The 14,339-nt window shown below is 44.3% G+C and overlaps 1 protein-coding gene across 1 annotated transcript; it reads left to right on the top strand.

Moving 5' to 3' along the window:
- The first annotated feature begins 1,152 nt into the window (after positions 1-1,152).
- LOC138605107 (high choriolytic enzyme 1-like) lies at positions 1,153-1,944 on the top strand. Its single transcript, XM_069677240.1, has one exon. The coding sequence runs from the start codon at positions 1,153-1,155 to the stop codon at positions 1,942-1,944; it is 792 nt and encodes a 263-aa protein (XP_069533341.1).
- Positions 1,945-14,339: the final 12,395 nt, after the last annotated feature.

The raw sequence follows: 14,339 nt of genomic DNA, 5'->3' as shown, positions 1-14,339 counted from the left end.
GTCTGTCATGGTCCGAAGAGGATGAATCCTATTGACTTTCGTGACCTTCTGACCTTCCTTGAGGCTCCTACATAAAGTCAAGGCTTTCCCTAAGTGCCTAGAAGATTAATCTTTCTGTCTTTGCTGGTCCTGTAGCACCACAATGAAAAACATTTATGGTTTTAAATGAAATGTATCAGCAACTATTGAAAGGATGTATGAAATTTGTTCCACGCATTCATGTACTCTCATTATTAACTTTGGCGATCCTTTACATTTTCAGTGCAACCATCAGGTCAAAATGTAAACATCGTTTTGGTTAGGTTAAGTGGTTAAGTTAGTTTATAACCAAATTTAGCCTCAGCCGTATTTTTTGTTTATTGCCAAGAAGCAAATGTTAGCTTGCTAGCATACTTAACTCCGACTGTAAACAGAGTAAACATCAGTCAAAAGCTAAAGTAATTAAAAGCTACTTCCCTAAATTATTCTGAAGAGAGGTAAGGACATTTCTGCTCAACTGACCCTAGAGATTGTGCGACTACAGTAAAATGTGAGTTCTCCTGGTTGTAGCACTGTGTGTGTCTAGGATGTGTGTATGTTTTTGATGATCTTAGAATATGTGGTGTAAAGTTTGTGATAAGTTGTGTCCATTCTTAGCAGACTACTTAGTAAATACAAAAATATTACTGCAAATATTTAACTGCTTTTCATAAAGGCAGAGTAAATAATCTGCTCTTATCTGAATGTTTTTGTGGTAATGTTCTTCCCTACTTTTTAATAACACAAACAAATTAATCATATGAAGCAAATAACAACACAAAGTTTTGAATCCACAAATACATTACCTTTCTTAAATACCAGTCTGAAAAAGATATTCATTTGTGAAGTCTTTGTGGTTTAACTGAAACTAGTAAACAAGTAAGGTTGAGTTCATCCCTCTGCTGACCAGAGAAAACAAACCTGTTTAAAGAGTAGGTTTGTCTGTGGAGTCCTCCCTCCAGAGGTTTATTTAGGCCTATCAGTGTGGACCCCAACCCATAATCCTCCTGCAGACACACCTGTAGAGGAGAGTATAAAGAGTGTGGACTGACCTGAGTCAAACATCAAGCTTCAAGGAGTCTCTCCACAGCAGCTCTCCACAGAAGCTCCACAGCCTCCAGACCCACCCTGAAGATGACTCCCTCTGCCAGCCTGCTGCTGCTGCTCCTGCTCGGCCTCTCTCAGGCTCTTCCTCTCCAGGAGGAAGGAAGCGGAGAAGAAGAAGAAGTCCCAGACACCGTGGACATCACCACCAGGATTCTGACCTCCAACAACGCCACAGACGAGATGCTGCTGGAAGGAGACCTGCTGGCTCCCAGAACCAGAAACGCCATGATGTGCTGGTCCCAGAACTGCCTGTGGAGGAAAGCCTCCAACGGCCTGGTGACGATCCCCTTCACCGTGAGCGGCCAGTTCACCAGCTGGGAGAGGCAGAAGATGGACCGCGCCATGAAGGTGTACCACAGCAGGACCTGCATCCGCTTCGTCCCCCGGCGGAACGAGTACGACTACATCAGCATCGAGAACAAGGCCGGATGTTTCTCCGCTCTGGGCAGACAGGGAGGCAGACAGGTGCTCTCTCTCAACAAGCAGGGCTGCCTCTACCACGGCATCATCATGCACGAGATCAACCACGCGCTGGGCTTCCAGCACGAACAGACCAGGAGCGACCGCGACTACTACGTCAGGATCAACTGGGAGAACATCAACCCGCAGATGGCCTACAACTTCTACAAGCAGTCCACCAACAACCTGAACACTCCCTACGACTACTCCTCCATCATGCACTATGGAAGAACAGCCTTCTCCATCCAGTACGGGAAGGACTCCATCTCCCCCATCCCCGACCCCAACGTCCAGATCGGCCAGAGGCAGGGCATGTCCTACTGGGACATCAGGAGGATCAACCTGCTCTACGGCTGCTAACAACAATGCTAATGCTAAATGCAACCATTTTACCCCGTCTCTTTTCTCTGTGTTTTATCAAAAGTTACTGCATTTCTTTTACTGTATTATTTGAAATATACAGATAACAAAAAATATGACCCCCACATGCCTCAATCATCTGTAATAAAGGTAATGCATAGAAACTTATCGCTGTCCAGTTTGTTTCTTTACTGTGCCTTCAAACATTTCACACACGATGATGTGTGGTGCTTAGTGCTGTCCCACTGTCAAATCATCAAGTGCATGAGGGCTCTGATGCGGACTTTTCAACGCGAAATTACTCACTTTCTTTGAGTCCGCATATCTGCAGACTTTCCTGTGGGACTTACCCAGAGTTCATAGCCATCTTGGAGACGTAAGCTGTGTTCCAATCCACGGGCTGCAGCCTTCGAAGGAGGCGGTCCACGAAGGATGCACCATTCACAGCCTGCGTAGACCGTTGAAGCCGAACTGAATGAGACGGTCTGGTCTAGCCTTGTCTCACCAAACGCCGCTCCTGTCGCCTAGCAACAGGTAGCTAACGGGCTAACTAGCTAGCATAACTAACATCGCCTAAGTTAACCTATTATTTAAAAGATAATTTGTTTCAAGGGCCCTTTCCTTTTCTTAAACATCTGTAACACTAGCTATCTGATTGAGTTGAAACCAAAAACTTTTACATTTTAAAGTATATTCCTCAGCTGTTCAAAGTAATTTTGTTTGAATTGATGCGCAATGCATCTCGGGATACGGTGGGCCGCAAAGAATGCACCCAATAGATCCTTATCTTGCTGTGCATTACATTGGAAACCTTGTGTTTGTTAAAATCGTGCTATATAAATAAAGTGGATTGGATTGGATTGGATCCATCACGGCCGGGGAAACAGAGGACACATTTGTCGGCCGAATGTGAAGGAGCCTTCAAGTACGGCCTTCGAAGGATGCAGCCCCTGGATTGGGACACAGCTGTATACGCCTGATGTCATTAAAGTCTGTGAGGGTTCAGTGCTGAGGCTTTGGTAAGGAGACTGGGATTTGGCCACTAAATTGTTCAACAGCATGGACGCCATGTTGGCTTGTACTTAGTGAATCCACTTCCTGTCATCAGTTAACACCTGAAAAAACAAAACCCCACAATCAAAGGTTCCTAGGCGTCTCCACCCCCCAAAATTACTGAGCACAATATTGAGCTATTTGAAATGTTCATGCAATAATTCACAAGCTTGAGTCGCTGATCTTTACTTTATTTCTCTTTTGATTTATTCACCAGGTACAAGTGAAGTACATTTAAGTTATTTATTTATTGGTAGCCTAATAAGTTGTGAGCGAGTGTGGTTGAGAGCTGGGATGAGCACACACACACAAATATGTTTCCTCACTGGTCATTTTTAAGGAGCTGTTGCTTTGAGGGCCAGTTCTGGAAACTAATATCCAAATAATAATAAGATGTTTGGAAGTAAAACATCAGTTGTCGTCTTATATCCGCAAACGGGGCGGCACCTTGAAGGAGGACGAAGCTAAGGTACTGAAGCCTTAAAATCACATGCTTCATGCATTCATGCTTCAAGTGTCAACATTTGAATTCTTTTGCACTGTTTTTTCAGTTTGTTTTTCTTAATGCATCCACATTTTCCTCCTCATGCAAGCAAGATAGCTTAGCTTTTAGCTTGGCTCTTTGATAGTTTACTTTTTTTTAATAGAAAATGTACATAAAAGCATCTGTTTCTCTCTCTCTATGTCAGAACTTCATGGCTCAAATGACTGCAGCGGCTACGGACATGCACAACAAAGGGGTCTTCCACCGAGACATAAAAGCAGCAAATGTCCTGGTGGAAACCCACTCCATAGTCCCGTGCCTGCGTGTCATAGATTTTGGTTGTGGTAGCTTCGAGATGGAGAAATCCCACCAATCTTTCAGTGGTATGATATCTGGCCTCTGCGGCTGCTTCTTACACATTGGCCACTTTCTCAAATATTTACCTTCATGTTTGAGCTCCCTCTTCATTCTCTTTTGCTCTGTATTCCAGGGGCCGTTCCTTTTGCTCCTCCTGAGTGGCACATCTGGCAGGACTACAAGGCTGAACCCTGCACGGTATGGCAGCTTGGCGCCCTGCTGTACCGCATGTTGCATGACTCGGCCTTCAGCACATCGCGCTTCCTTAGTGGGCAGATTCAGTTCAGCAATGAGCTATCCAAAGGTACGACATCCAGTTTCTGAATTTCTGTCTTCCAAAATTACACGCAAAGACGCCAAAGGAGGCACACTTTTACCGTTCAGTGCAAACTAAGCAAACTCCTGTCTGTAGGGAATGTGTTTAATTGTTGATGCAGTTGAACTCCATTCAAAAAACAAGCCTTTTAAAAGTGATTTGCTTGTTGTCTTGCAGAAAGACCTGACAAACATTAGTTAAGACTTCATTTTTTACAAATCTGTATCGTGATTAAGTTATTTTGGCATCCTGCTATTAAATCAGAGTAAAACCTGAGACAGGTGGATGGGCGAAGATCCTAGTATGCAAGTCATCAAAGTGTGCACTGGCTGAATCAAGTCACTGGAAGCAGCAGTAAAGTTAGTTTAGACATGGTTTCAGGAGAAGGATGTTACTTTAGAAGAGCTGTGTGTGTCTGTGGGAGATTTTTCTGACAGATCTGGTGATTTTTCGCTGATTTTGTTACAACATTGACTTTGCTTTGTGTCAGAACACGTCTTTTGGCATGATCTGTTCCTGAGGACAGTTTATTGTTATATTTCTGTTAACCACACAGGACTGATGGATAACAAGAATCAGGATAAGATTTGATGAGTGACAACTTTTCACATTTGTTAATAATATCTGTTTTTAATTGAACATCTGCCATGTTTACATACAAAACAGGCACGACTCTTTTGTTTCTTCTTAAACCTCAAATTGTTTCGTCTTCTTCTCTCCAGAATGCCTGGACTTCTTATGGCAATGTCTGAACGTCGACCCTGAGGAACGTGTAACCCTGCAGCAGCTTCAGCTCCACCCCTGGCTGCAATGATCCAGCCCTACACCCGACCTTTGACCCCCTCTTTCCCTTACCCCCCACTTCCCTCTAACCCCCTCTTTCACTTACCCCCCACTTCCCTCTAACCCTCTCTTTTCCTTACCCCCCACTTCCCTCTAACCTCTCTTTCCCTTACCCCCCACTTTCCTAACCCCCTCTTTTCCTTACCCCTCCCACTTCCCTCTAACCCCCTCTTTTCCGCCTGTCTCTATCCTGCATCTCCCTCTATCCCACTTTTCGGCCCATCCAGTCGAGGCAGACGGCTGTTCAACATGAGTCTGGTTCTGCTCGAGGTTTCTGCCTGTTAAAAGGAAGTTTTTCCTCGCCAATGTGCCAAATATTGCTAAGTGCTACTCATGTTGGATTCATGTTGGGTCTCTCTCTAAATAACATAACAAAGAGTACGGTCTAGACCTGCTCTTTTTGATCATTTTGGTTATGATTTGGCGTTACAGAAATAAAATTTGATTGATTGATTTCCCTTATCCCCCACCTGCCTCTAACCCCCTGGTAACGGTAACCCCCCCTTTAGAGGGGAACCAATGCTGCTGTGGTCTACAGGCCTATTAAATAAACTGCACGTGAAGTTTAAGATCACAAATAAAAGTGACATTTCTCTGATATTATATACTATTGTGGTGTCTATGATGATGCTGTAATCATCACCTTTACAAGGCTTTTAAAAATACATTTATAGTTTGACATTTTGAAAATATGCTGAGTTTATATGAATATAACTGATATGTATTGTGTTGTATATAAACTGCATTCAATCTGAATTCATTTGGACACTTTTTAAGTGACTGGTTCAGAACACATTCACATTCAGAACACACTAATTACAGCCTACCAACTGTTTCACCATGTTGAGTTTGCAATCCTGCTAGCTCCTGGTGCTGTAGCTAGCGGTAGCTGGCAGCCTACGGTTGTAGCGTAGGATAACCCCAGATATTCAAAAAGTATAGTTGGGCACCAGACAGGAGAATAATCACAATCCTACTCTGTCACAAAATTATTAATGTAAACAAGTTGGGGAGATAGCCCAGATAGCTTATTACCTTTGCTACAAAAAGAACACAGACCAATCAATCAATTAAGCACAAACTCAGTTCAGTTTTAGCACTCGTTTCTTTTTTGTATTTTAACCCAAATAATAATCAACTTAAAGGCTGATAGTTCAAACTCAAATGCAAAATCTTCCAGTCACAAAAACTGAATAAAACCAAGAGAAACACACTTCACATTCCAAGTCCAGAAATGAAAATCAGCGTCTCTTTAAGTAAAGAAATGCAATGAGGACTCCAGATAATGTTCAGCCTTTAGTGTATGAGAGAGTGTGAGTGTGAAAGAGGTCAAAAGGTCACAGTGTGAATGTTCTTTTCACTCTGAATCAATGCAGTTCAGTTCAGAGTCAGTTCGGTTCAGTGTGTGTGTGTGTGTGTGTGTGTGTGTGTGTTGGGGGGGCTTTAAAATCAAAGATGACGAGGGGTTAATAGTAATTTCCCTAATGAAGGGGAAACAGGGGAAGCCTGGAGAGTGTCAGTAAAGGAGACTTAGCTTTGTCGCCCAACAGCGACGTTGGAGTCCACAGTGGCATCCAAACAGGTCCAAGATGGAGCTGAACAAGATTGAATCCACCCCACCTGCTCCAGAGATCAGCACACCTCCATCCACGCTTTTGTCCATCAAAGTTTAAGTCTAAATCCAGCCGGTTCCTGGATTTCTCTGATGCTTGTTGTTTATATGTTTAGGTTTATATGTTTATATTCCACTGTTTTCTTTTAGAGCAAAGACGTCCAGAAACTGGATTGAACTTAAACTTATCTCCTCCTGATTACCCCTCCCCCAACTCACAGGTGTGACTCATTTGTGACCTCACCTTCCCCTCCTTCCTCTCCTGTCGGCTATTCTGTATCCACCAGCCATAGCTCCTCTCATCGATGCCACAAGCACACGAGATGCCAGCGTTCTGATGACAGTGCTATGGAGGCTAGAATTTATCCACGGCCTGCGAAGTCCTCATCAGGGATTTCAGTGGAATATGCCACTCGATTCATATTCATTAATATTAGTATGTTTGACGAACTGCACTCCCTCAGGGAGAGAGAGAGAGTGCATGCATATGGACAGCACGGATGCAGCGCAGAAAGTGGTCATTTGAGCCATGAGACATGTTGTTTAGCTGTAGCCTATAAATTTCAGTTTAGTGAAGTTATTGAAGCAGATTGTATCAGCTGGCCGTACTCCTGGGTGTAACATTACGTCCAACTTAGAGCTGAAGGTTACTGCAGACTTTAAATTACGCCCTGTACACCAGTTAGACTTAGATGAGACTTTAATAAAAGGGCATTAAAACGAGAGAGTGTCATCCGTGATCGGACAGTATTGATCAAAAGGTTTTGTTTTGACAGACAAGTCCTGTTTGAACTACTTGAAGAGCTCTCCCCTCAGCTGCAGCACGTGTTGGACAGAAACCTTGTCCCCGCCCAGCAGGTGCTGACTGAGCTCAGATTTTGTGCCAGTAGGGCCTTCCAAAACACAGAGACATGATAAATGTACATCGGACAACGGCATGCTTGATTATTTATGTTTCCTCATCCTCATTGCTTGGTAACAGTCACCACTCTTTGAGTGTTCATGTGGACGTGCAAGATGAGACCGTGCACAGCAACGATCGGTGTCAGTTAGACTTGCTGCACTCGGTATAAATTCCAATCAAGAAGTCGGTCACAGCGAAGTCGGACTGTGAGGAAACACCAACTCCTCACTAGCTGTCTGCTAAAACTCCTTTTTTACAAGAAAAGTGGACAGATTCACACACACAATGTTTTCTTTAATTTATGTGAAATGGTTTCAATATTAATTGATACAAATAGCTGTGCTCTGCATTAGTATAATTCTAAGCAAGTTTTTGTTAAAAGTATAATGAAGACATGCAGTAGTAAAAACAATAACCTCTTAGAGTTTGAGTCGTTTGTCGAGGCCATCTTGTGCTGGTGCTTAAAGAGGAAGCACGCCTCAACTACAGCCCTTTTATGTGATGGGTTAGTAGGTGGGTTCTCTGATTTGATTGGACAAAGGATGAGTGGTGAAATTGACAGCCAATTAAGGTATATACTGAATGATCTTGAAATGATTTTCTTCCTTTGAATGTGTAATATATATGATGATATGGTGAAGAATGAAATGAGGTTTGTTGGTATGAACAAGCTAAGAAAAACAATGTATATTTGTGTTTAACCATGTCAATTAGATTTTAGTCCTGACCTGATAGGCCAGTTTGAACTGGCAAGGCGGGCTCACATACTTGAGTGCAATGAGAGAGTGGGGGCTGGGTTTAAGAAGAGCAGCCCCAGAACTGTTTGAGCTGTATAATGAATGTAAAGCATTGAAGCTAAGTTTTTATTTTATTTTATTTTTGTAGAGACTGAAATAAAAGTCTGCTTAATTTTTCAAAGCATAACTCCCTGCCATAGTGATATTTTTTTTGTCTTCTTGAAGTCTCCCTATGCTTCCCTGCACCTCACTTCGTAACACGGACGTAAGAGATAAGACCTTTTTTTTTATGCCCAGCTGGTGCACTCGGCCCCTGTGTCTCAGGCACGACGACTCCGGTTGAAAGGTTGAAAGTGCAACACTATACATCTTAAATTGTATTATTATTGTCGGGACAATTGACTAATTTCACGGATAGAGGCTGGAGCCAGACCATTTAAAACTTTAAAAACAAGCAATAAAATCTTAAAATCAATTCTCAAACTCACAGGCAGCCAGTGAAGGGCAGCAAGGACTGGTGAGATGTGGTCGCTTCTCCTGGTGTTGGTCAAAACAGCTGTGACACATGAACCATCATTAGTGTCATTAGACCTGTGTCTTTTCCACTGTGACAGGTCACAATGTCCTCTGTGAAAACAGCTTGTTGAATTTAGCATCAAGGCTATTATGACATCATTGTATTTAGTCGTTTTCATTTCTGTTGTAGTATGTACCGTAAGTATGCATCATGCCACTAGATGGAAGCATAGCACCAAATAATTACCGTATGATGCTCTGATGCAAGGCTCTCCAACCCTGCTCCTGGAGAGCTACCTTCCTGCCGGTTTTAGGTTTCTCTGTACTCTAACACACCTGATTTGAATGACCTGCTCGTTATCAACCAACTGAAGCTTCTCAAGGGATTGATAATGAGCAAAACATTTGAATCAGAGAAAGCATGTCCTTTGAAATGAGGTCTTGAAAGTTTAATTGAAAGTTCAAAGTTGTGATTTAAATGTGCTTTATGTAACTTTCAGAAAATCCTCATTCCTAGAGACACGGTCGGCCGTTGAGTGAACTGCAGTCAACCTTCTTGTACGCGCTCGCGCGGACACTCGCCCGCATGAGTGAGCATTCGGGGTTTTTGCTGAAGACAAACAAAACTGAGCATACTCAATCTCGGAACTCACCGGCTCTGTTTACTTTTCACTGACGAGACATGTTCATTGACCGCTATCATGTTGACCCGCATCATGTTGTCCAAAATAAGCACTGTTTTTCATAATACCTAAGTTAGCTAATCATGTTAGCTGGCGATGTTATTTGGTAAGCTAGATAACTGACGTACACACTGTTATCTTAACGTTAGCGAGCATGCTAATGTTAGCCAACTAGCTCGCAAATTACGCCGGCGAGCCAGCAAAACATCACAAGCATCAGCTAACATAAGCCAGGCAGGGCAGGGTGGCTGGAGAGAGCTGGGATGAAGCGCTTGTGCGGTGAGAGAAAAAAAACGCTGCATCCAGTGAGAGAGAAAACGAGGCACGTGGGTTTTGTTTCTATGACACCAATAAGTTTTACTTGCTACAGAGCTAACAACGAGCTTACAAAGCGTTGCAAGAAAGCCAGTTGTGGGTCTGTTTTGATCCCCAAAAGCAATCGAAGGTCTCTCCATGATTCACATGCCCTGCTGATGTTGACTCTAGTTTTCCCCCTGACGTCGGTCACATTCCTGTTTGGTCAGACGGGCTTCACTAGATAAAACTTTTTTTTGGCTTTATTCTTGTGTGTACTTTGTGTTGACGTTGTTGAGGGTGCTGATCGTTTGCTGGCATTATCAGTCTCCATTTCTCAACTTGCATTGTCTCGTGTTGCACACTGTTGACTGTAGTGGCGGAGAATGAACTCTAGGCAGAAGTGCTGCGAGCGCACAGATACGTCACATCCTCTTCTTTTCGCAGAAAAACTGTCCCTAGTGCCTTACATAAAAATCAGCCCACAGGCTGTTAGAGGCAGAAGAGGAGGTTGGGGAAGGTCTCAATTTATCAGTTCCTCTACTATCCCTTCACATTGGCCATAAAAAATGACATTTGATTGATGAATACATGTAAAATCTTACATATAGCCCCTTTAAGAAAGTATGACAAGTGACATCAGTAACTTATGTAGCATGAATTCATATAAAACATTGTCTTGTTCTTTGTTATATTTAAGATATGTAATGAGTGAATACATGTCCAACAATTAAGGATGTCATGAAGTGTTTCCTAATCCTGTGCAGTCATGATTTGTATCTAAGAAGGCCAAGACCAAAAAGGGCCAGGTGATGTAGTGATATAGAGGAGGGCCCTGCACTGTCCACAGGGCACCCCTGGACATGTTTACAGTCCAAAGCGGTTTGTGAGATTCAGAACCGCCACGAAGCTCGATAAGGAAGATGGCGCCGTCCAGGTGAGCAGCCTCATTTACGCCATGGGCAACGAGGCGGAAAACATCTACAGGTCGTGCTATTGCTGAAGATGCTCACAGAAATAACTTTAATCAAGTTCTCGGGAAATTCGATGAGTATTTCATGCCACGGAGAAACGTGATACATGAACGCGCCTGTTTTTACCAGCACGCGCAAAGACCGGGAGAAAAAGCAGAGACTTTTATCAGGGCTTTGTACGAGCTATCGGAACATTGTGACTTTGGCACAAGCAGGGATGAGAATATCCGCGACCGCATTGTTGTTGGAATAATGGATAAAGATGTCTCCCATAAACTGCAGCTGACGAAGAACTTGGCGCTGGCAATGACCTTAGAGATGGTCAGGCAGTCTGAAGAGGTCGCTTCACAAGGTGAGGTGACAGAACCAACAGATAAACTGCAGTCATACTTCTTGGGTGCTGTGAGGAAAGCAGATGGCTCAGCTAAGCAGTGGACGGTTGAACTGTTGGTGGGCTCAACACCAGCCATCTTCAAAATCGACACAGGAGCCAATGTAAGTGTTATATGTGAACAGACTTACAACTCAATCATTCCCAAATGTCCTCTGCAACCTGCAGATATTCCACTGGATAGCCAAGGTGGAGAGTTAAAGTGCATAGGACAGATCCAGAGTACTGTAACACACAAAGGCAAGACTTACCATCTATAAGCATATGTTATACGTGGTCACACAGTGAACAATCTCCTCAGCAGACCACTCTCTGTGGAAATGTGACTAGTGAGGAGAGTTGATGAGACTGTGAAAAGCGAAGGACATGTGCAGGCATATGGGGAGCATGGGACTTTATAGACTGAACCTGTAAGAATACAGCTTAAAGACAACGCTCAACCTTATGCTGTACACACCGCACGACGCGTACCCATCCCCATGCTGCAAAAGGTAAAGGAGGAGCTACAGAGGATGGAGAGAAATTACATCATTGAGAGAGTGACGCAGCCAACAGAGCGGTGTGCGCCCATGGTTCCAGTCCTGAAGAGGAGTACAGGTAAAGCCCGCGTCTGTATTGATCTCAAGAGGCTGAACCAAGCTGTTAAAAGAGAACAGTACATCCTGCCTACTACAGATGAGATAACAGCAAAGCTGAGCAGAGCCACTGTGTTCTCTTCACTAGATGCCGCCAGCGGCTTCTTCCAAATACCTCTCCACCCTGACAGCTGTAAGCTTACCACCTTTATAAAACCTTTTGGCCGCTTCCACTTCAAGCGCCTGCCAATTGGGATAACAAGCGCACCTGAAATCTTCCAGAGGAAGATGATGGAGACTCTGCAGGGGCTGGAGGGTGTCGCAGTCTTCATGGATGACATTCTTGTATACGGAGCCACAGAAGAGGAGCATGACAGCCGCCTGGAGATGGTAATGCAGCGCATTGAGTCAGCTGGGCTTAAGCTAAACAAAGAAAAGTGCTCCATCAAGCAGGGTCAGCTGCGGTTCCTTGGACACCTCATCGACAGGTCTGGAATCCAGCCCGACCCAGGCAAGGTGGAGGCTATTCAACAGCTGCACCCACCAGCAGACGTGCAGGAGTTAAAGCGGGTACTAGGGATGGTGAACTATCTGGGAAGATACATCCCCAAACTCTCAACTGTGGGACAACCGCTGTATGAACTTCTAAAAAACAAGAATGCATGGACATGGAGTCATGCACAGCAGACAGCCTTTGACCACATTAAAGAACTGTTGACTACTGCACCAGTACTCGCTTACTACAATGTGGACAAACCTATTGCAGTATCAGCCGACGCAAGCAGCTATGGACTGGGGGGGTGCTACTTCAGCTACACGGAGAGCAGTGGAAACCTGTGGCATATTGTTCCAGATGCCTAACTGAAGCAGAGACCCGCTACGCACAGATTGAAAAGGAAGCTCTGGCTGGTGTGTGGGCTTGCGAAAAGTTTGACAGGTTCCTTAATGGACTGGAGCAGTTCAAGCTAGTAACTGACCACAAGCCACTTGTGCCTCTCATCAACAGTCGTAGCCCGGACAAGGTCCCACTGCGATGTCAACGTCTTCTTATGAGGCTCATGAGATTTAACCCGGTGGCGGAGTATGCTCCAGGGAAAACACTCATAGTTGCAGATACCCTGTCACGCAGCCCATTGGCCAGCGCGTGTGCAGACACTGACACGCACAGTGACGTGGCGTGTTACGTTGCCAGCGGGGTCGAGGGGGTTCCAGCCTCTGAAAGCAAGATGGAGGAAATAAGGAAGGCCAGCAGCCGACTCTGAACTGCTGACTGTTGTGAAACTCATAAAGAGAGGATGGCCTGAACACATAAGCAAAGTTCCCATAAATGCTAGAGCTTATGTTCCAGTGAAATCAGAACTGTCAGAGTACAATGGACTCGTCTTAAGAGGAAACAGGATTGTTGTGCCAAGGTCAATGAGAGGCGAGATTCTTCTGAAAATTCATGAAGGACACCAGAGCTTGAACAAATGCAGAGAGAGAGAAAGTTCATCAGTTTGGTGGCCTGGATTTTCTGCAGAGCTGTTAAAGCTTGTGACATCATGTTAGTTGTGCTGTAAGCTGAGAAAAACACAACACAAAGAACCTCTCATCTCTACACCGCTTCCAGAACGACCCTGGAAAAGAGTTGCAATGGACATTTGTGAGCACAAACACCAACACTACCTGGTGATTACTGATTACTATTCCCGATTCATTGAAATACTACATCTGCCATTAACTACAACCGGGCAAGTTATTCAAATTTGTCTTCGCAAGGTTTGACATTCCTGATGAGGTGGTGAGCAATAATGGTCCGCAGTTTTCCAGTGCGGAATTCAAAGAGTTTGCTAAACAGCTTGACTTCAAACACTGCACATCTAGCCCTCACCACCCACAAGGCAACGGTCAAGCCGAGAGAGCTGTTCAGGTCGCAAAGCAAATCCTCAAGCAGGATGATCCTGTGATGGCTTTAATGAGCTACAGGTCCACTTCCTGAAAGAAAAGGACAGCAAGGGAAAGGCTAAACAGGCCTACTACTACAACCGCTGCCATGGAGCCAGACCCTTATCTGCCCTGCAACCATGAGATGTCATACTCTCCAAATTGGATCATGAGAAGTCGTGGTCTTTGCCTGCAGTGGTCTCAAGTGAGAGCACTACCCTGAGATCCTTTGTTATCAGGACACACTGTGGAGCAGAGCTGAGGCGGAACCGTCGTCACCTTCAGCCAGGCCCAATTCCACAGCCCATCCCGGCAGCGCCCTGTGAAGCGTCAGAGGCAGATGTTTGCTCTGACAAAGCCGACACTTCAGACACTGTTCCTGTTTGTCAGAGTGAGGCAACACCTTCGATCTCTTTGCCTTGTCAGACGATGACTAGATCTGGACGTGTGTGCAAACCAGTTAACAGGCTTGACGTGTAGTCACACATCTGACTCGTGGCCTTTGGGGGGGTTCTAAAAAAAAAAAAAGGGGGAACGAAAGTATGAAGAAAAGTTTATTGTCACTGATGTTTACATGTTGATCCTTATAATAGGAAGTTATCAATGTTGACAGTGATTTAAGTTTGTGAAATGGTAAAAGTAACAAAACATAATTTCTGTGCAGCCTCCTGTGCAATCCATTACAACGTGCAGCTCAACACCGTTTGGGATCAGTAATAAATAACAGCATTAA

Source organism: Semicossyphus pulcher, unplaced genomic scaffold, assembly GCF_022749685.1.
Source record: "Semicossyphus pulcher isolate SPU_LCO1_2020_fin unplaced genomic scaffold, fSemPul1.0.p SCAF_1, whole genome shotgun sequence".
Classification (NCBI taxonomy): domain Eukaryota; kingdom Metazoa; phylum Chordata; class Actinopteri; order Labriformes; family Labridae; genus Semicossyphus; species Semicossyphus pulcher.
The sequence above is the reverse complement of the archived record's forward strand: the minus strand, read 5'-3'. Positions and strand labels throughout refer to the sequence as shown.